Source organism: Cucumis sativus, chromosome 1 (genome assembly GCF_000004075.3).
Source record: "Cucumis sativus cultivar 9930 chromosome 1, Cucumber_9930_V3, whole genome shotgun sequence".
NCBI lineage: Eukaryota > Viridiplantae > Streptophyta > Magnoliopsida > Cucurbitales > Cucurbitaceae > Cucumis > Cucumis sativus.
The window spans coordinates 6,276,011-6,296,808 of NC_026655.2; the positions used below are offsets into that span (position 1 = coordinate 6,276,011).

At 32.4% G+C, this 20,798-nt stretch overlaps 2 protein-coding genes across 4 annotated transcripts; one reads left to right on the forward strand and one right to left on the reverse strand.

Moving 5' to 3' along the window:
* Nucleotides 1-3,373: 3,373 nt before the first annotated feature.
* On the forward strand, nt 3,374-6,675 carry LOC101218425 (C-type lectin receptor-like tyrosine-protein kinase At1g52310). Of its 2 annotated transcripts, XM_004145157.3 has the most exons (6): nt 3,374-3,649; nt 3,964-4,054; nt 4,166-4,223; nt 4,520-4,951; nt 5,205-5,775; nt 5,867-6,675. In XM_004145157.3, exons 2-6 carry the CDS (start codon nt 3,974-3,976, stop codon nt 6,396-6,398), a joined length of 1,674 nt encoding a protein of 557 aa, XP_004145205.1. In that variant the 5' UTR covers nt 3,374-3,649; nt 3,964-3,973; the 3' UTR covers nt 6,399-6,675. The 2 variants fall into 2 exon arrangements, with proteins under 2 accessions (XP_004145205.1, XP_031745974.1); XM_031890114.1 differs by lacking the exon at nt 3,964-4,054 and having other exon boundaries at nt 3,398-3,649.
* Nucleotides 6,676-6,741: 66 nt separating this feature from the next.
* LOC101218785 (allantoate deiminase 2) lies at nt 6,742-10,904 on the reverse strand. Of its 2 annotated transcripts, XM_011654096.2 has the most exons (13): nt 10,628-10,897; nt 10,044-10,138; nt 9,526-9,581; nt 9,348-9,451; nt 9,189-9,273; nt 8,987-9,103; nt 8,743-8,852; nt 8,557-8,662; nt 8,355-8,441; nt 7,601-7,843; nt 7,395-7,520; nt 7,149-7,310; nt 6,742-7,063 (listed from the first exon to the last, which is right to left on the reverse strand). In XM_011654096.2, the coding sequence occupies exons 3-13, from the start codon at nt 9,526-9,528 to the stop codon at nt 6,941-6,943; spliced, it is 1,266 nt and encodes a 421-aa protein (XP_011652398.1). In that variant the 5' UTR covers nt 9,529-9,581; nt 10,044-10,138; nt 10,628-10,897; the 3' UTR covers nt 6,742-6,940. The 2 variants fall into 2 exon arrangements, with proteins under 2 accessions (XP_011652398.1, XP_004145132.1); XM_004145084.3 differs by lacking the exon at nt 9,526-9,581 and having other exon boundaries at nt 10,628-10,904.
* Between the last annotated feature and the right edge of the window lie 9,894 nt (nt 10,905-20,798).

Consider the following 20,798-nt stretch of genomic DNA (forward strand, 5'->3'; position numbering starts at 1 on the left):
TTCTAGACATGTGTGTGCTTTGAATAGCTGTTGAAAAGATTGGTTTTCAAAGAAAATCAATTTTTTATATATCAAAAAAGGTTGAGGTTAGAGTAAATTTGGAGTTTTGCTATGAATAGTGTATTATGTATGGAATATTGAAAAGGAAGTAGAGATATGTGTGGGAAAAGGGAGATTTATATATTATTCCTAAAATTCAGAAACTTTAGTGTGTGTGTGTCATCATATATCTTCCAAATCGCAATTTTAGGGGCACGCCGACCCTAAAGTACTTTGAAGTTTTATTATTATTATGATGTTACTGTTCCCTTTCTAACACACCTTTTCTCTATTTTGTGCTTTTATCTTATCTGTTGTATGAAAGAAATGAGGTTCCTGTTCTGGACAACACTGTGTAATGGCAGAGAGAGGGAGAGATGAGTGAGGTTTTGGTGTGTTGACTCTCTCCGCGTGGGAGACCTTTGCACCCAAACATTTGACTTCGCTTTCATCCTTCAAACATTTCATTACTACGTACCTAAAACTTTCATATTTATATCCATTCAATTTAACCTAAGTTTAGGGAGCTGAAGGCTCCTACATTTTATGTTTATTATACATATATACACATACAACATGTTAACAACTTTCTAATATTATTATAACACGTGTTTAAGAGAAGGGTTGAAAATTTTGGTTCAAACCCAAAATTATGTATATGAAGGGCTTGGACTGCAAAAGAAAATTTGTTAGTTCAACCATGTTTAGATAAATTTAATTCGTGGAATTTAAACTTTGTATCTGTATTAATTTTAGTGCAGTTAATACAATCTCTCATTTTTGTTGTTGTTTTTTCTCAAAAAAGTAAACTTTAATTTATGAACTTATAGAACAGTTTGGATCGGTTTCTAGTTTGTTGATCATCTTGGGTCCATATTTAACTTCAAAGTTGTATTATTCATTATTCTTTTAGGGTGCGCTTGAGGGAGAGAAAGAGTTATGGGAAAAAGGATTACGATAATTCTAGTGTTGTGATAATATGTGTTGTTTGGGGGAAGGGCAATGGATTTATGCTAATTTTTTTTCATTTAAATAAGGAATATTAATATATGGATTAAAAAAATATCATAGAACTTTTTTTTTTTTGTAAATAAACAATATTAGTAGAACAGATGTTGAGATGTTATGAACGCATTTAGTAGAGACACAAACTTGTGTTCGTCCATTATAAATTCTAGATTGACACCCTATTGGAAAAGAACCTTAACAACAACGCGTTAAATTCGAATGAGGTTAACCTAATCACATACTACAAATTTAGGTTTAGAGATGTTGGAAATATATTCAAATGTTGTTTCAAATTGAAAATACATGTGAAGCGAACTCTCAACTACTTGATCGTAAAAATAAAAAAAAGGACATGTCTATAGGTGGTTCAAAATGTCAAAACAACTACATGTGAGGGCAAATTTTTTCTTATGTTAAAATTGTAACTAATGAGTCAAAATGGCAGTGCAATAGTAGAGACATGGTTAGTGTAATATGCAAATTAATCAATAAACAAAACTATTATTCAACATAGTAAGGAATGCTCCCCCATGCTTCGTTGTGTCCCTACTCGACTTTCGTTCAACATATTAGTGTAGAATCTGTGACATTAATGGTAGTTCGATCGAAACAAAAATGCAGTGAACTCATTCTCGGACCGACAAGGGTTGGGGAGCAACAAGGGTTCATCACAAACCAAACATGTGGAAAGATGGAGAGAGAATGAGAGATGTTTCGGAGATAACGTACGTTTGTGGCAATCGATCAATAAAACGTGTCGGAGAGACAATGAGAACCGTTTCGGAGATAGCGTCAAAACGCAAATGTCGCAAAACGAAAATGGATAGTTGCAAATTTAGCAATTAAATTCAAATTAATTAAGTATATAAAACAATTTTAAAAAATTTGCAAATATAGCAAAATTTGTCAAGTCCTATCAATGATATAAGTCTATATCACTGATATATCATATGAAGTCTATCAGTGATAGTTTTGCTATATTTGCAATTTTTTTAAAATATTGCTATATCCTTAATTATTATTGCTAAAATGGTCATTCATTGCAATTTCTCAAACGAAAATGGGTTTCAACAATAGGGACATAAAATCGGGAAGAGTATGGCAAAAATCAAATACGAACGGAACGAACTGTTAGTCGAAAATGGGAGGAAGGAAGTGCAGATTTTCTTTCATTTCGGTTAACACCGTAGAGGAAAGGGAGAAGACAACAGAAAATGAGGAAGATAATCAAAAGAAAAGGGAGAAAATCAAACAAAAAATTGGGAAAATCGACCGAAAATGGGGTAGGGTTATTTAGAATTATATGAAGGAAAAAGGTAGGAGAAGATAGGGTTAAATGGGGATTAGGATAATAACCCGTGTTTGGCTCAATTTCTGTATTCTTTTCCCCCTAAAACCTTGGCCCAAACACACCCTTAGAATCTATATCTTCAAAGCTTTAGAACTTTTATCTTCAATTATTCAAACTTCCAAAGGAAGGAGTAAGAACTTTTAATTTATAAAAATTTATAATAAGTAACAATTGTAGGAATAATAGTTAAATATATAACAAAAAAAAAATATAATTATAAATATAATAAAGTGTATTAGTGATAAATAGACTTTCATCAGTGATGGAATTTTATAATCTTTAACGACTAGACGAATACTTTTATATTCCTAGACTTTTAACATATTTTTGCAATATCTAGGAATACCATAAAGCTTTCACAAAGGTTACATGAGTTTGGGCTTAATATCATTTTTGGTCCAAGATTTTGAAAGGACTTGAACTATATTGGACTTTAGATCCAAGTGATCTAATTATTCCACCCTATCTAATTTATAATTTCATAAAAGACTCAAGACTTTCGTGACTTTCATGACTTTCATTGTGATGAGAGATCAATATAATGTGTAATTAGCCTAAAATTTTTCATTCAACAAAATAGGATGCAATTGATATTTTGTTAAGTCATTACACTATACTTTATATTTACTACATCATTTTGACGTCAATGTGCATCTCAATTTTTGGCTACAATTTTGACATTTAAATACTTTGACTTTATTAAATTAGAATTGAAAATAGGGCAATTAATTATCAAAACTAGCCATCAATAATCTCTAACAAAGTGTGCTAATTGCTATCACACTTCTGATAGCTCCTTCTACTAATTTCATCCCAATTGAATATGTCATCATCACTGCTATGGAACTTCCATAGCTTCATGTATTTGCATCATTGTTATTATTATCCATACATAATGAAATCTATTTGTGTATATATATCATTCATAGATTTTAAATTACTGCTATGTTTCGTAAATGTGTATATATATATACTATATAGTTTTGGGAAGGTGGCGGTAAATAGAAAAAGAAAGAAAGGGGGGGTTGTGGTCAGAGAAGGCAGACCGCATTAACTTCCGAACAACCACTACTACTCTCACTATTGACCCATTCCAAATCCTTCTCCTTCCTCTCACCCCACCTCACCTCAGCTACTCCTTCATTTCTCTGATTCCTACCACTTCCTGAACTTCATGGAAATGGAGACCAACACTAACACCTTCTTTATCTAATCCTCAACCATTTCCATTTTCAAGTCTACCCCTTCTCGGTTCGTAACTCTTCTTCTTCACCAATTTCTGCTTCCTTCGGAAAACTAACCCTTCTGCGTTGTTCTGATTTTTGTTTGTTCCTTGACTTTTTATTTTTTATTTGTGTTTTTGGGTCCTCTCCTTTTTCTGTAATTATGTAAATTAGACATCAATTTTAGCAAATACTGTGTGTGTGAAATGAAATTATCTGTTCGAATGACTGTGGGTTGTTGATTTCTGTGATTTCTAGGATAATTAGGATTTTGGTGAATGTGTGTGATCTCTTTATGTATGTCTTCTCTTTTTTGCTCAACTTTCAACTTTTCATGCTTAGGGTTTGGGTAATGGCTCCGACAGAGGTGAAAACGCTATTTCTTTCTCTTTTCGTGTTAATTTGGTTGTCCAGAATGGGCGTCTCTGATACTGTAAGTAGCTCGAATTCGACTGATTTTTATCTTGTTTGCTGCTTGGTGTTATATTCTTGTTTTGGCTGTCCCTTTTGAAATTGTGTCTTGAAGTTTTCTTTTGCTGTGCAGATGTTTAACGAGTCAGGAATTGGGTATTCGGTTGTTTCCAGAAAGGAAATTTCAAAAGGTATGAAGTTAACTCTTAGAATTGCTACTTTGCCTCCAAGAGTTTGGTAAATTGAAGGAAAAAGAAAACAGTTTAGGGTTTTTTCAAATGTCTTTAATATTTAGGGGAAAAAATGCTCCCTTCGTTCTTATTATTTATGTAGCGTTTCCTATTTAGTTTTTTAGCTTACTTTCTTCTTCCTTGCATTCAAGTATACTACACCCCATATGAGAAGTTGTTTCAATACTCGGTTTGTCATTGTTATGCTATGGTTATAATGCGGCATCCTCAAATTCTATTATTTTCTCTGTGGCTAGGACGGTGCCCACATGGTTGGATTATTAGCCCAAGCAAGACTAAGTGCTTTGGTTTCATGTCCAGCCCTAAATCATGGAATGATTCAGAGACCCAATGCAATAGTTTTGGTGGGAACTTAGCAGCTCTGGTAACATATCAAGAGTTTAGCTATGCACAAAATCTGTGTAATGGAACTCTTGGTGGCTGTTGGGTTGGTGGCAGAGCGTTCAACTCTTTGAATGATTTCGTTTGGAAGTGGTCAGATAATGTTTCAAAATGGAACGATTCCATTTTTCCCAGCGCAACTTTGCAATCGAACTGCAAAAATGCCTCTTGCCTCCGGAATGATTCGGTTGAAACATGTACATTAATATTTGGTGGACCAGCAACACCATTCCTTAGGGACGAGAAATGCAACAGTTCTCACCCTTTTATATGCATGATAAACCTAGGTATGTTATCATCTTCGAAGTTTTTGATACATTATTGATCATAGTTGACTATGTATTTTGTTTCCCTCGGCCCATTTCCACACACATAGATTTGAAAATAAAAACAAAGGAGACAGAGACAGAGGATCTTTATAGCAAGAGGATTGGAAAGAATCTAACATGTTTGATATTCCATTTCCTTATTCTTTGGTAGTTTAGTCATTGAGAGATGTTGTGATCCACGCTGAGATCTTTATTCTTTTATTTGTATCAGATGATAGATGCCACCGAATGCACTGTCACAAGGAGTATCTAGTTATTCTAGCTGTTGTGAGTGGGTTGATATTTTGCACAACTTTAGCTGTGGTGATTTGGCTTCTAGCCCACAAGAGGAGCAAAAAGCGGAGAAGGTCGCGGAAGCCATCCAACCCTGCAGCTTCTGCACTGGTACCGCCTTTGTGGAGGGTGTTTACCAAAGAAGAGCTAAGATCAATGACAAAAAACTTCAGTGAGGGAAACCGTCTTCTCGGAGATGCAAAAACAGGCGGTACATACAGTGGACTTCTACCTGATGGTTCAAGAGTTGCAATTAAAAGGTTGAAGAAGTCCAGCTTTCAGAGGAAAAAGGAGTTTCATTCAGAAATTGCAAGAGTTGCTAGGCTTCGTCACCCAAATTTAGTTGCCCTGAAAGGATGCTGCTATGACCATGGTGACCGCTACATTGTTTATGAATTCATTGTTAATGGGCCCTTAGATAGATGGCTTCATCATGTACCAAGAGGTGGTCGAAGCTTAGATTGGACTATGAGAATGAAAATTGCCACGACTCTTGCCCAAGGGATTGCGTATGTACAATTTTCATTTGTGTCTTTAAGATGCAAAAGAACGTGCTCTTGTTAGAGATTATCAGCTAACTCATGAAAATGTCTTTTACAGGTTCCTTCACGACAAGGTCAAACCACACGTGGTACATCGTGATATCCGTGCGAGTAATGTGCTTCTCGATGAAGAATTTGGAGCACATCTGATGGGAGTTGGCCTATCGAAATTGGTTGCATATGAAGTGATGCATGAGAGGACAGTGATGGCAGGAGGAACCTATGGATACCTTGCTCCTGAATTTGTCTACAGAAACGAGCTAACAACAAAGAGTGATGTCTACAGTTTTGGGGTCCTATTGCTTGAAATTGTAACCGGACGAAGGCCTGCACAGGCAGTTGATTCAGTTGGTTGGCAGAGCATTTTTGAATGGGCAACCCCGCTCGTGCAGGCTCACCGTTACCTAGATCTATTGGATCCTCATATAACAGCCACTTCAACTTCTGAAATCCCAGAGGCTGGCATTGTTCAAAAGGTTGTGGACCTTGTTTATGCTTGCACACAGCATGTCCCGTCCATGCGACCTAGAATGTCACACGTCGTTCATCAACTGCAACAATTGGCTCCCTCTCCTCTCACTACGAAGTAAAGGTATTCATCAGACTTCAAGATGATTTCCTATTGCAAGATTCTAACTTGGCAAGAAGCCAGTTAATGTAGGATAGGAACCAAGGTAGGCAGTTTACATTTAACCCAATTTCTGAATAGTTTTAGAATGCTAAGTCTCTCGTGTGCACAAACTATCGTGCATTTTAATATGTAATGGTTAACAAAAACGATTATTTAGTATAACTTCACAATTTATCAAGCAAAATGCATTCGGCAGTTTGCTTTTATTTTAATGGAATAATCTGTTTTTATGAGAATTATTGTTTTCCAATGTACTAACGTATGGAAGCAGTTCAGGGATTAAACAAAAAAAAAAATCTGAGTTTGAATACAACCCACGAAAATGGGTTGTAAAAATTGAATTTACATATAGCATCATAAAGTTTATTAGTTTTGGGTTCGATGAAGTGGAGGAATAGGCAAGTCTACGAAGATGGATTGTACAATTGAATTAACATGTAGCACTTATACTAAAGTTACTAACTAGATTTTTGCGTACAAGGAACAAAACGGGTACAAATATTACAGATGGTTTTCTAGAAATTCCAAGACAGCCAAACCCGCAGCCCAAATGTCGTCATCCAGTACATGCTCGGCAGGGGAGTGACTCACGCCTCCACGACAACGGACGAACAACATTCCAACCTATCAAATTTGATATAACCATGTTGATGCAGGTGCAAAACTAAAACTTGAAATTGTTGCGGTACAAAAGTTAAAGAGAACAAACCTTTGTCAAATGAGACATTGCCATTGCATCGTGCCCGGCTCCACTCATTAATACAGGTACTTCCTCCTGAATCTCGCCTACCATCTTTTTGAGTGCAGTTGAAGCAGCAGATTTCAGTTGCGAGCTCAGCTCCGAATTGCTAATTATGGCATTTGCATCATGCTGAAATGAATAGACAGCAGATTAAGATTGTGAAATGGAAGCAAATGATAAATTTGGACAATGTACATGATGGAAGATACACACCTTACGTTCGATATTGCACGAAACTGACCGGCTGCTGCATATATTATGTACCTGGTTAGAGAATTCATAAATTACAGCTTCTCGTCCTATGTCATCGATAGTACGTAAATCTACAGTGAAGGTCACCTGTAACATTCCAAACATTAAAAATTGTCTGGTAAAAAGGTAGGGTCTGCACTGCAGTGGCTCTTATATCAAATTCTTGCCTGGCCTGGAATGACATTGCTTGCACTTGGCCATGTTGATATCTCTCCAACCGTACACACAAGGGATGTGGAAAGTGATTTCAATGTAGAATCAGTGCAATGCCCATCAAATGATAAGTAGCTCTCTGGTTGCTTACAGAGTTTTTCCAATTGTACGATCAATTCAGCTGAAGCTGCCATGGGATCTTGGCGCATAGGCATTGGAACCGTTCCGGCATGCCCCTGAGAACCTCTCACTGTAACCTGCAATCTTTGTGCACGGATCGCTCTATCAAAAGAAGCTCCTTAATGTAAATCCATTTTAGATTTTTTTTTATAGAACAAGAAAATTAGATTTCCTTCCTTTCAGTTTTATACATCAGCGACCTCAGCTACCTCATAAATTTGGACGGAGTAGGTAAATTATCCACAATATAATGTATCAACTTCTAGGATTGGGTGGGGGAATAATTCAGATTTCTAGGAAGATAACGTCTAGAATCAATGTAGTATGAAGTCAAAATGACTGAGCTTCAAGATTATTCCATTAATTAGATTTTCCACGGTTTGGATGGCAAGTATAGAGCGACTAAAACAAGTTATAAGAATCTTCTGTGGGACTACAAACATGCTTATCAATCATGATACAGGCATGTTAGCAGTCAAGAAACATGGCCATTATGTTATGTGAATAAACATGATCGCAATTCTTTTACTAGAGTAGTTATTGTTCAAGTATATCTCGGCAACATCCTGATTAGTTAACTCATGTTACCTTTAGCCGTGTCTGCCCAGCTATGCCTCTAACCACCCCCAGAGGAAAACCAGACCACTCAAGTACGGGACCTTGTTCAATATGAACCTGAAGATCAAAGCAAAAGATGATGTTCCCATAATGTTTGAAATGTACTGATTAAGGTACCAAGATTTAAGATTGCAACAGACTATAAATTTCATAAGAGAACCCAGAGCCATACCTCAACATATCCCCAAACAGATTTGCGGTCATACTTGAGTTGCAACAAGTTCTCCTCTGTTATCTGTACTCCACTCTCCTTAATTACATCTTTTATAGTAATGCCACTGATACAAGCATTGCACATTAATATGCAGACAATAATGAGCAGTAAGCATCCAGAGAGTTTAACGATGAGCAGCAAAACCTTTTATCTGATATTTCCAAAGATGAAACTGGTAAAATACCAGCAATAGCAGCACTTCCTAAGAATGTTGATTGAAACCTCACGCCTTCCTCATCACTGAAAGCAATTACCTGCATTATTTTGTAGTTGATTATAACGAAATTTGATAACATAGAAATGATGTCATTATCAGAACTAATAGTGAACAAAGTCAGTTATTTCTACCATATTGACCATTGCTAATGAAAAAGTAAATAACTCAAACCTCAATTGGCCTCTTTAGTTCCTCTAACTTCCCATTCATATTAAGAACTTTTAAAGCAGAGATAGCAGAAATGATGCCTAATGCACCATCAAATTTTCCAGCATCAACAACGGTATCCTACAAGGAAAAGAAGAAAATTTAATTCTTAGCTTGACGTGTAAGCTAAACTCTTGCATCTGCTTAGGAGAAGTCAAATAATTACCAAATGAGAACCAATCAGTAATGCTTCAGCACTTGCATTCCTTCCCTCAGTTCGACCATGTAGATTGCCCATGCAGTCGACCCACCTGAAAAATGTTCAAGAGTAAAAGTCAACAACAATTTAAGAATTCTTCGAGATGAGAAGAAGTAGAAATCTAACGTTCTTAATCCAGCATCCTCCATCCATTTTTGAAGAAGAAAGCTTGCTTTGATAGAAGCTGGACTCAAGAACGTTCTCTCAAGATATCGAGCAGCATCACTCACCTAGTAATTGGGAACAATCGTAAGGCAACTCGTGTTACCAACTCGGAATATTTAACACAACACAGAAAACTCACCATCGAACAGTTTCTAGTTGGATTAGAACTCAACTTCTGGTGTTCATCAGGTTTATCTGGGGGAAGGGGAGGACAATTTTTCATGCACTAAGCTATAATATATGCAGTAGGGCATAGAATAAAGTGTTTGATGATTGAAAACGAAAGCAACCAAGGAAAAAACTTCAGAGATAAAAAAGAAATCGGGAAATTCCCCAAGTCTTTCAATCAAAATTTACATTAAGACCTCTAAGAAAGAATAATAAAATTATATAAAATAGCCGGAACTTTTTAATATCCGAATCAATGAAGGGGATACTTCAAAGGACCCAAACAGTCAACAAAATCAATTTACATGGTCCATACTATACATTTTTATATTATGAATAGAAAACTACAGCAGAATCACATAAAACAGACGAAGATCCACATGCAAATCGTCCAATTACTCACTGAATCTAACAAGTTCAAAACATTTGCAAGCGCACGCATATCTTAGCAAACAGAGAAATGAAAAAAATCGTATCGTGGTCCGCTACCTTCCCTAGTTCGTTCAATCTTCCTACCGCTTCGTCCTTAAGAATTTGCACAAACAAATCAGCCCTTCTGTTCTTTGAATCCTCGGCTACATCTCCTGAAAAAAATGAATATTATATGAAGTGTTCAACACAGAATCCTTCACTAAACATGAAAAATAATTTCATTCGACGTATAGTTCTGATAACTAAGATAACATCATAAAAGCTGATTGAACTACTCAGCCAAACAGTCTACTCCCGACTTACGAAGGAACGAAAAGAAAACCTACTTTTAATGAGCCATATACAGTATTTATGATTATACCACGATAGTTAACTCGATGAATATTAAGGAACAGATCTGTCAAATCCTCCAAGAAGAAACTAAGTATGAGAAAAAGAAATTAAAACAAAGGAGTTCATTAACGTTGAGGGAAGTTCAATCATGTAAGTTATCCGTAAAAGCATAAACGAGTGGTTGATATTCATTTCGATTCATCTCCATGTATTTTAGCAACGAAACATCCCTTCTCTATCCCGAGGCAGTTGAGAAAAATAGCATATGACGAAGATGAAGGGTAAAAGGGTAGAGATGATGAATATACCAGTGAATGCGTAAGCGGTGGGAGGAGATGAAAACAAAAGGAAGAAGAGCAGATAAGGGAACAAAACGGAGAAGGAAGAATGATGGTGGTGGTGATAGTGATGATCTTTGATGAGAAAAGCGGAAAGAGAATCGGAGTTGGAAAAGGCAATGGCCATGGGTGAAGGGATAGGAGGAGGAAGAAGAGACGGCGGAGGGGCGGAAGCCTTAAGCCTTTTGGTGGAATTTGGAAATTAGCTTTGTTGGCTTGTGGCTCCCGGGTTGTGAATTCCGGAATCTTCACTGTATTTGTGGTGCGGAATTCAGGTGGGCCTCCATGAGTCTACACATTAATTATTGGTGGAGGCTATTACTGTTTACGCCATTTCTAATAATATTACGAATTCCATTTAAAATACCTTACTAAACTAAACTTCTCCTTAATTATTCTAAAATCAATTAATACCTCTTCCCTACGTATTAGTCTTCTTCAATTTAATTTTATAGTTTTAGTTCCAACTTTTATTTTAATTGTAATTTATTTTAAATCATCCAAAATATGTTTTTTCCAACCATTCTAAAACTTATATTATTTTCATTGCACAACTTTTTAAATTATATCCTTAATAAATATCGCTCTATTGTCAAGCTCCCAATATTTTAGAGGTATAATTAAAATGATTTTATTTATTTGAAGTTTATCACATGTAAATTGTTTTGGATTTAATTTGGATATTGTAGTTGTTTGCTTGCATTCTAATTCTATTTAAATATATTTAATTGGTTTGTGCAAAATAATTTAATTTGTGGAGGTTGACAATTTTGTACTTAAACATGGAATTCATGATTTTATATTTTTCTTCGTTGATAACTCAATCTTATCTTTTTAAATGTCTATCTAAATTATATTTAAATTAGAAATTGTTTGAAATGTTATTGGAACTAAAAAAGAAGAGTTGAATTGAATCTCATTTGAGTTAGGTTTATAGATAAAAAAAAACATTTAGTTGGATTAAAACCATCAACAAATTTAATATAAATCCGCGTCTTAAATCTATTCGAATCTTAAATCTATTTAATTTTATATTTTTTATAATATATATGTAAAGCTAAAACAATATCAATTAAATGTTAGCTTAGTAGTATAACTCTCTTTTAGTCCCCTTCTTGCATTTTATTGAATCATTTTATTCTTAATTAGTAAAATAAAAAATCTCTAAAAGAATCAAAATTTAAAAGTTGTGCTCTTTCTTTTTTAAATTCCAATTAATTCAAAGGAGGTTTTATGTAGTTGATTTGTCATTTAATTTTTTTATTAAGACGAATAAGTGATGTGATTACTAATTTTAGCAACTACTTAACGTATAACTTAATTAATAAAAGATAAGAAATATAACCGTCTACCCAAATTGAAGTATAATATTATAAATTAACTACTATTAGTATAATAGCGGAAGAAACACAAAATATATTAGATATACTTAGTAACATAGAAAGTGAGGTTAAGTTAGTTAGTGATACTAAAACGAGATATCCAATTTTGCATTCCTAATTATGTTACTAAAAATATATAATACTATAATAAAATTGGAATAGTAATGGAAAGAAAAACATATTTATTTATTTATTTAGGGTTATTATTATTTTGCTATATATATATATATATATATATATATATATATATATATATAACACTTTAATTGATGTACATGTTTAAAAAGGAAGAGTATCAAAAAGTATAAAAGGGTATCCAGGAAATATTAAAAAAAAATGGTAATGAGTGTGATGTTTAAAATAAAGAAATAAAGAAATAAAGAAATAAAGAAATGAAAAATATAGTAAAGATTAGATATGGGAAAAGGGTTTTGTTTGGTAGCTGTGTTGTGTCACATGGAATCACGTGCATTGAAGGTGAATCTTGGGGAGGTGAATTTGGAATCTATCTAACAAACCCCATCATCTCAACATTGATTTCTTAAATTGTTTTCTCTAATACGACGACCCCACTCTTCTCTCAATTGCTTTTGTACGGCTCCTCCTTAAACCCTTTTTCTTTTCTTTTCTTTTCTTTTTTTTTAATTTATTTAAAAGGATTTCATTAAATGAGTCTTCAAATTGCTTCCTAACTATTTTAGTCTACATTTACATATTCATTTTTATTCAATTCTTTTAAACTTTAATTCAACTTCCAACTTTCTACATAGAATTAGGCCTTTTTTTTTTTTTTTTACTTTTCAAACCTCCTTCCTTTATTTTCGTTTCCTACTCTTTGTTTATATTATATGTTGTTTCTATTTGGTGTCTTAATCCTCCCATTTGCTTATTGAGTCAGACTCGAGCAAGGCAATTGCTTATTTGTCAGATATTGACAATGACCTTACCTGTCTTCATAAGTTATGGAGTTGGCGGGACACCTTCAAAATGTTTCTTTTTTGTTATGCCCGAGAGTTGTAATTGGGTTGTGCACTCACTAGCTAGATTGAACTGGTTTTCAAGTTTTGTATTCTCTTTTGAGTTTTGGAGTGCCTTCCTCCTCCTTGGAAGATGATGGTTCGTGTTTGTCTCTTGTAGATTTCTCATCTTTGTTTATTTGAAATTTGTTGATGGGTACAAAATTCAACTTTTTTGACTTTGTATTATACACTAATAATAACAAAGGTAATACAAAGACGTATCATAAAGGAGGCTATTTGTTGAGGATTTCAACCTACTTTTTATTTTTGTTTCTTTTCATTCATGGTTGGAGAATACAAATTTCCCTCAACCACCAACTACTAGTGAAAACTTGTGGTGTTAAAAAAAATTCATTCTCAATTTTGGTTCAAATGAGGATTTGTTTTTTTTATTGAATCGAAATTTTTGTTGTGAACTTTGATCATCGTATTAGATAGAACGGTGTTTTATCCTAAAATCAACGGAAGGTTTTTTAGTTTTTTCAATAATGTGATATTTTTACATTATATATTATGTAAGTTTAAGGTCCAATTTTAACTTTTCTATGTGTTTGAAGGCTCAGATTTTTCAATTAAAAATTTCGAATATATATAGTTGCAACCACCTTATTCAAATACTTAAATCAATAGAGTCGGCAAGATTTCAACCTCTGACCTTAAACAAGGTAAAAGTAAATGTGACATGAGTTCTTAATTAGCTGAGTTATGGCCAAGTTGAGAAATCAAATTATAATCTTAAACATCTCTAACTGTATTAAAAAAAAAACTAAAGTTTATGAAAAAACAACAAGGGGATAATGGTAGAAAACTAACTTCGATGATGATTGTTGAGAACATAGAGTAAAGACAGCAGAGACACACGACATTATTTATCCAGTTCGATGACACAACATCTATATTTGGGAGTGCTCATGATCAAAGATCTTGTTACTTCAATAATAACAAATCATAATCAACATATTATGATTTTAGTACACAGTGATACATATCAATTTATCACTACAGTTCAAAGTTAAATTTTCCTAAACAAAATCCTCCCTCTTAATCACACAACTCACTTATAAAGATGAAGATGTTAATTCGAGGAGTCTTCCCCCTATGAATTTTCCTTCATCAAAGCGCAACTTAATATATTTGTATTATGTCTGCTCAAGAAGATTTATCCTTCGATATCAAAGAAAACCAGCAACTAATCACATTATCAAAAGATAACTTACAAGTTGTTGGTAAAAAAAGAATATCTAGATCGATCGACAGAACTTCGACCAAGACTATTTGTTGTCTTTTGTGGAAATACAGTTGTAGTCAAAGAATATTATTTTTTAAAACCTTCCTTTCAACATTCTGTTTTTGCCACGTCAAACTATTGAATGAGAGAGCTTAACAGAAAAGATACAAGAGTCCACAAAACTTTGAAGAGTTTAAATTAGGATAAATATCAATTTACACCCATAAACTTTCGAGGAATATATCAATTATTTCTACCGCTTTTGTTAAAGCTCTAATATACCAACATGACATTTCTTTTAGGTATAGAACATTCCCAATTCCGTTGATTAATATCTTTGAACTTTTAGGCCATTATTAGCCTGGGAATTCCGTTGATTAATATCTTTGAACTTTTAGGCCATTATTAGCCTGTAGATCATAAACTAAAATTAAACAACTAGACGTGTATAGAAGATCAAAATGATATTAAGTTGGATGATATATGAAATGCTGTCTTTTAGGTAGTGGATTAAACTTTGGTATGAGTGGATGATTAGGAAGGATATTTGAAGGGTCGTTGTGTGGTGATGAAACAAATTGTCAAAGTTGTGAGGCTGCAGAAGAAGGCCAAATTGGAATTGGAATGCTAATTTATATCCAAAATGTGCATCATTTATATTTGTATATTCGGCAGCCATCCCTTGTAACGTCGCAATCCTCTACCTTACCTATATCCCACAACATATTAAATTATTGACAAAGTTTTTTCTTAAAACGAAAAAGAAAGAATAGGAATCACTTTGGAAATGCAATCAATTATTTATGTCAAAACAAAATCATTTAGGTCCCACCATAACAATTTTGTTTTCAATTTCTTGTTTTCTGTTCATATATATTTTAAATGAAGAATTGAACAGTGACGAAATAAAGTATGAGGGATTTTCATAGTATTTTATTGTTAGTGCAGACATTTTCCTCCCATGGTGGAGGAAAACACACATGGTTGAATGTTGATAGTGGACACTATTTGGTCAAAAAAGTGTAAAATCAAATATCATAAAGAAATATTATAATCTATCATCATATACATCTTCGTTAACTTTTGTCTTGAAATTAGTTCGATTTCCATTTGTCCAACAGAAAAAATATATATATATTCACTTTTCATATTTCTTTATTAGTATTCATCATGTATGTCAAGATCTGTGTGTTTGAATAAACTATAAAGTATTATTCATCTCCTCTATATTTATCATTATTATTGTTATTCTATAATTCGTAAAATTGGAGATACGTAACCAAATTATAGATTTGGAGTTTAGGAAAATGAAAGTTTGTATAGAAAATGAATTAATCAATATGGGGAGATTATGACAGTTACATCAACATCGCTATTATAATATATTTGAAATTGAAATTGAAAAAGAGGGAAAGAGAAAATTAAAATAAAAACAAAAAATGGTGAGAAGTGAGAAGTGAGAAGATAAGGGATTGTGTGTTTTATGGTGGAGATGGGATTTTGATATGACTATCAACCTTCACAATGTGTTCTGGATTAGACATTGCAGCATGTGGTGTTGGAACACTTTTGGATTTTCTTCCTCTTCTCCTCCCTAATTAACATCCAATCCCACCTATCGCTCTCGTCGTAGTTACAATTATACCCTTAATATTTTCCATATAAAAATTTGGAGTGTCAAACTTAGTATTGAAACTTCACTCTCAAACTTATTGTAGAAATTAGTCTATATAATGGATTCTACTCTCCCATTGGATCCAAGCCCAAACGTCCCGCCCAAGCTTAAGGCTCATTCTTGGACTTGGGCCCATACAATCATCACCAACCTTTCCTCATGACTGTCATATTGGGCCGCCACCTCGGCCTGTTTGCCACCTTCCTTTCCTCTGCACCAGAAACAGAAGAAAATCGTTTTCTTCACTGCCAATGAACACAATCTGAAAGCCTAATATATATATCGATCCAAAAAATTTGTTCAAGAATACTTTACTTAGAACGTAATTAATTTCCAAATTCATAAATTAATCCGATCTCAATCTCAGAATTTTAATGGATAGAAGTTCTCGTGTGAATGTTTGAGAAATAATACAAGTTGGATCACAACGATTACAACTTCTTATCGTGCAAAACAGTCTAAAAAAGTCATAAGAGAATTTGAATTCCACATATGTGATCTAGACATGGGTCTTGAACATCTTGCAATCTAGCTAGCAACACTATAATAATCTAGTTTGCTTATACGTTAAAATATTTTGATATTGACAAGAGGAGTTACATGAAGATTATTCTCACACACTCAGTTAAGAAAGCTAATCTTGCAGCCTTGTCACAAAAACTAAAGTAGTTAATACACTAGATCGTCGCTAATTTTATCAACCAAGAAATTGATGCTTTTTCGTTTTTGAAAAGAAAAAAAAAAAAAAGAGTGGGTTTTGGATTGTTCAAGTAATTGAACTTTTTTGTATAACAAATAAATAAAATGTCCAAAAATGGGAATATCTGTGTGCCGGCAAGAAAAGATACGAAGCCGAAATAGACAATAATATTTGATTATTTTGCTTTTGTAGGAGGAGAGATATATGAGAGAAATGGAAATATAAAACAAATCAAAACCCTATTTTGAACTGTTTCCATCTTGGATTCTTGTATCATAACTTTTAAGAGAAGACTAGAACACCCTTCAGTTCTTTTCATTTGTTTTATTTTTTTGGACTATTGCAAAACTCAATTCTCAAGTATGGTTGTACTTTTGGAATATAATTTCAATAATGATCAAAACTTACAATCATGGTAAAGATTAAACTTAAAAAGAGTTCAGTTTTTAATTTTAAAAGTTCAAAGAATATAATTATCTTTTTGTGTTTTTTTGAGAAAGATAATAAATTTTGGGAGTAAAGAAAAAGAGGAAGGAGGAAGGGGGAGTTGGATGTATAAAGTTGGTTATATTTTCTATGCATGTTTTGAGTAGATAAGTTTGAGAAAGTTAGGAAGCCAAAAAAATAAGAAAAATAATTGAAAATAATAAGAAAAGGAAAACCCTAGAAAGAGGGAGGGACCCGATGAACTTTGGAAATTAATGCCGACACACATTCACACACCAAATTTATAAATATCTTTCTTACCAACTCAACTCTACATTGGTACGTACACACCAACAGCAAGTCATCAATTCAAATCTTAAACCTCTAATTTCTACTCAACTAGAATTTCCACTAAAAAAAATTCATCATCATTCAACCAATCCACAAATTTCAGAGTGTAATCTAATTGCTATGGTATTTTCAAAATTGTAATAATTTGATGTCCATGCAAAGTTTTTATAAGCTAAGATTTAATAAAGATTTTGGAAAAATACTAGGTGTATAACAATTTTTTTTTAGAAATTAATAAACATAACAAAATCTAGTAATGGTAAATTATTATTAGCAATATAATATGTTATTTTAATTTTGATTTAAATTATTATATTTGTTTCTACCAATACTTTGGATATTATCACTATAATTGTCATTGTCCATGTTGAAAGTGGTAAATCTTTCAAGAGTTTATAAGACAATCTTTAAAGTTTAGTTTTGAAATTGAGGTTTATGGAAAAGTTATAGTTAAAATATAAAGTTAAACTATAATAATTTATGTGAAAGTTTAGAGATCTAAAGTAGCAGTATGATTTTGTATATTTAGTGGCAGTCATCGTAACGTAAGCTATGGTAGTGGAAGAAAATGAAAGGATGAAATAATAATTTAAGCAATGAATGAAGTGGATATAGTGGCACGTAGATTATCCAATCTCCACACACCATCATTTTTAATTTCATAATTAGCTATAAACTAATGAGAAATTATAAATTTAGGTCATAGAATTAAGAATTTTTTAATTTCTGAATCCATTCTAATAGACTGATGTGATCAATAAAAATCAATATTTACAATTTTGTCTATCAATGACACTTTTATTGTTTATAGATATTATTTATAGATTTTGATAGAGTTGGCTATTTTTGTAAATTTTTTAATTGTTTACCTATTTAATTATTTTGAATATAGTTACATATTTACAATATTAATGAATAAAAAGATTGAAAGAAAATGTTGAACGAGTCTTTGCTAGTAAAATTAAGAAAATACACTCATGCACACAAGAAAAATACGTAAGGGAAGAAAAAAAACAGAAAGACATGAGAGGAAGAAGAATGGCAATATCATAACTTCATCGGATGCAAAATTTTAGAATATCAGTCTATTAATTTATATTAATTTCAATCGATCACAGTTTATTAATTTCATTTCATTGATCTAATGTTTATCATTTATAGAACATGAAATTTTACAAAATTTTATAAATATTTGATTAAATTTATCACTTTTCACGATTCCTTTTATTTAATTTTTCAAAATCTGTATCTATCAACCTTCAAAATTCATCATCGTTCAAAATCCAAGGGAAATGAAAGAAGCAAAATTGTGAAGAGTTTAGTTGTAGTTTCTGGAGATATAGTTAGACGCAGAAAGACGAAAAGCCTTGTTGACAAGAAGATGAACAACTTGAAGGAAATTAGGGTAAGAAAGGTTGAAGAGTAGGTGTAAGGACCAGGTCAAAAGAAGCTTATTTGAGATGAAAAATCTAGAGCATTTAGGGATGGATATATTATTGAAGAGAAGAAATAGATGAGAAATGAAGGATAAAACACAGAGAGTCAAAGAAAAGAGAGAATGATTGATATATCCTTCGGATTGGGATGTTGATATCGTTGTTGATGTCCATTGTCCTATACACAATCTCCCTACACACTTTGGATTTTCCTCTCTCCTCTTTTCCAAACAGTTCTCTCTTTGTTTCTTTCAACAACACACAAAACTCTTCTCTATTCTCTATCATTTTCACTATTCACTTTTCTATTTTCTGTTTTAAATAAATCTGCCTTTGGAATACATTTTCATTCAAATAATAATGTGTTTTTAAAGAAAGAAACACTTATTTTTCAAGTTAATCCAATTACAGCAGATCCTAAACAAATCACTCCAAATCTGGAATCTATCTCTTTAGTGGATGGTAAAATTGATTAAAAAATGTTACAAAAATTCCTAAGAGCTTTAGTCATTGTAATAAAGCTACAAATTAAAAATTGCCTGAAGTATGAGTTGCTGCCAAGCTTTGATGAAGTAAAAATGGTAAGAAGTACATCATTTCAAGGCATATATATGTTATATATGATTGTTTGTATTTGAATATTTGTTGTAGTAAAAAATGTGAGAAAGAGAGGAGGAAAAAAATTTTAAATAATGAAAAAAGTAAGGAATTCGTATTATAATATTTTGAAATTTTGCAAAATATTAAAAAACACAGTTCATTACACTTTTACTTTAATATTATAAATATGATAAATAATTAAATATAACATACCGCTATCCCTTTTACAAATTAAAATTTTACAATTTTAAAAAAATAGAATGACCCAATTACTATTATCATAAATTTTTTCAAAAGTTTAAACTTTGTGTTTATCCATACTTTTTTTTCTAGTTTGCTTAGAGATAGAGATGAGTATAAAGGTTGAAGGTTGATTGGACAAATTAAAAAATCTATATTTATTAGGATGTGATATATATATATATATATATATAATTAGTTATATATTATTTTAGGGATGACGTTATGAGTTATCACAAACAAAACAGCTAATTGAGGTTGTGATAAGACTGAAGAAAGAGAGTATGTTGGCGAATAGAAGCATCGCCATTTCTGATGACTTACTCCAAACCTCATCATCTTTTTTCTCACTCTAAATACCTTTACTTTAGTATCAATCAAATTGCCCACTCCATCTTCTAGTCCATTTCCAATTCATCTCCTCATAAATACTTGGGAATCCCTACTTAATGAACAACCATTTTTCTTTCTTTCTTTTTAAAAACATTCATCCTCTCAAAGCTAGCTAGGTAGAATAACAATGTTAGAGATGTTAAAATTTTAGGTTAAAAAATTCTAGAAGACTCGTAATTTATGTAATATAGATGAGTGGTTTTTCTATTTATAATAAATTCTTTTGATATAAAACATATAGAAAAATAAAATAAAAATTTGGTAAAGAACTGTTTACAGACTTGATTTTACTTAAAAAGAGTTTAATGATAAAAGATAAAAAAATTGTTGATAAAATTTAAATTTTTATTATATTTTATATACATGTTATTTCATTTTTATATGAAAATGCTAATATAAAATAAGGTATGAATTATTTTTATAATTAAATTCACTACAAGTAAAAAAAGTAATGGTTTATAGATTGATTGATGAAATCCTGTAATGTCATTTTCTCTTCGATTTTTTACTTATCAGCCTTTCTACAAAAATTCACATGATTAAACCAAAATAAAAAAAAAAACCGAGAGATAGCATCAGAGAACATGCGTTTGAGAAGGGATAAGTAAAAAATCATCGGGTACTAGGTTGATTGATTGAGTAGAAAGAACCATATACTGATAAGAAAATAATTGAGTTGGACTTGGTATTG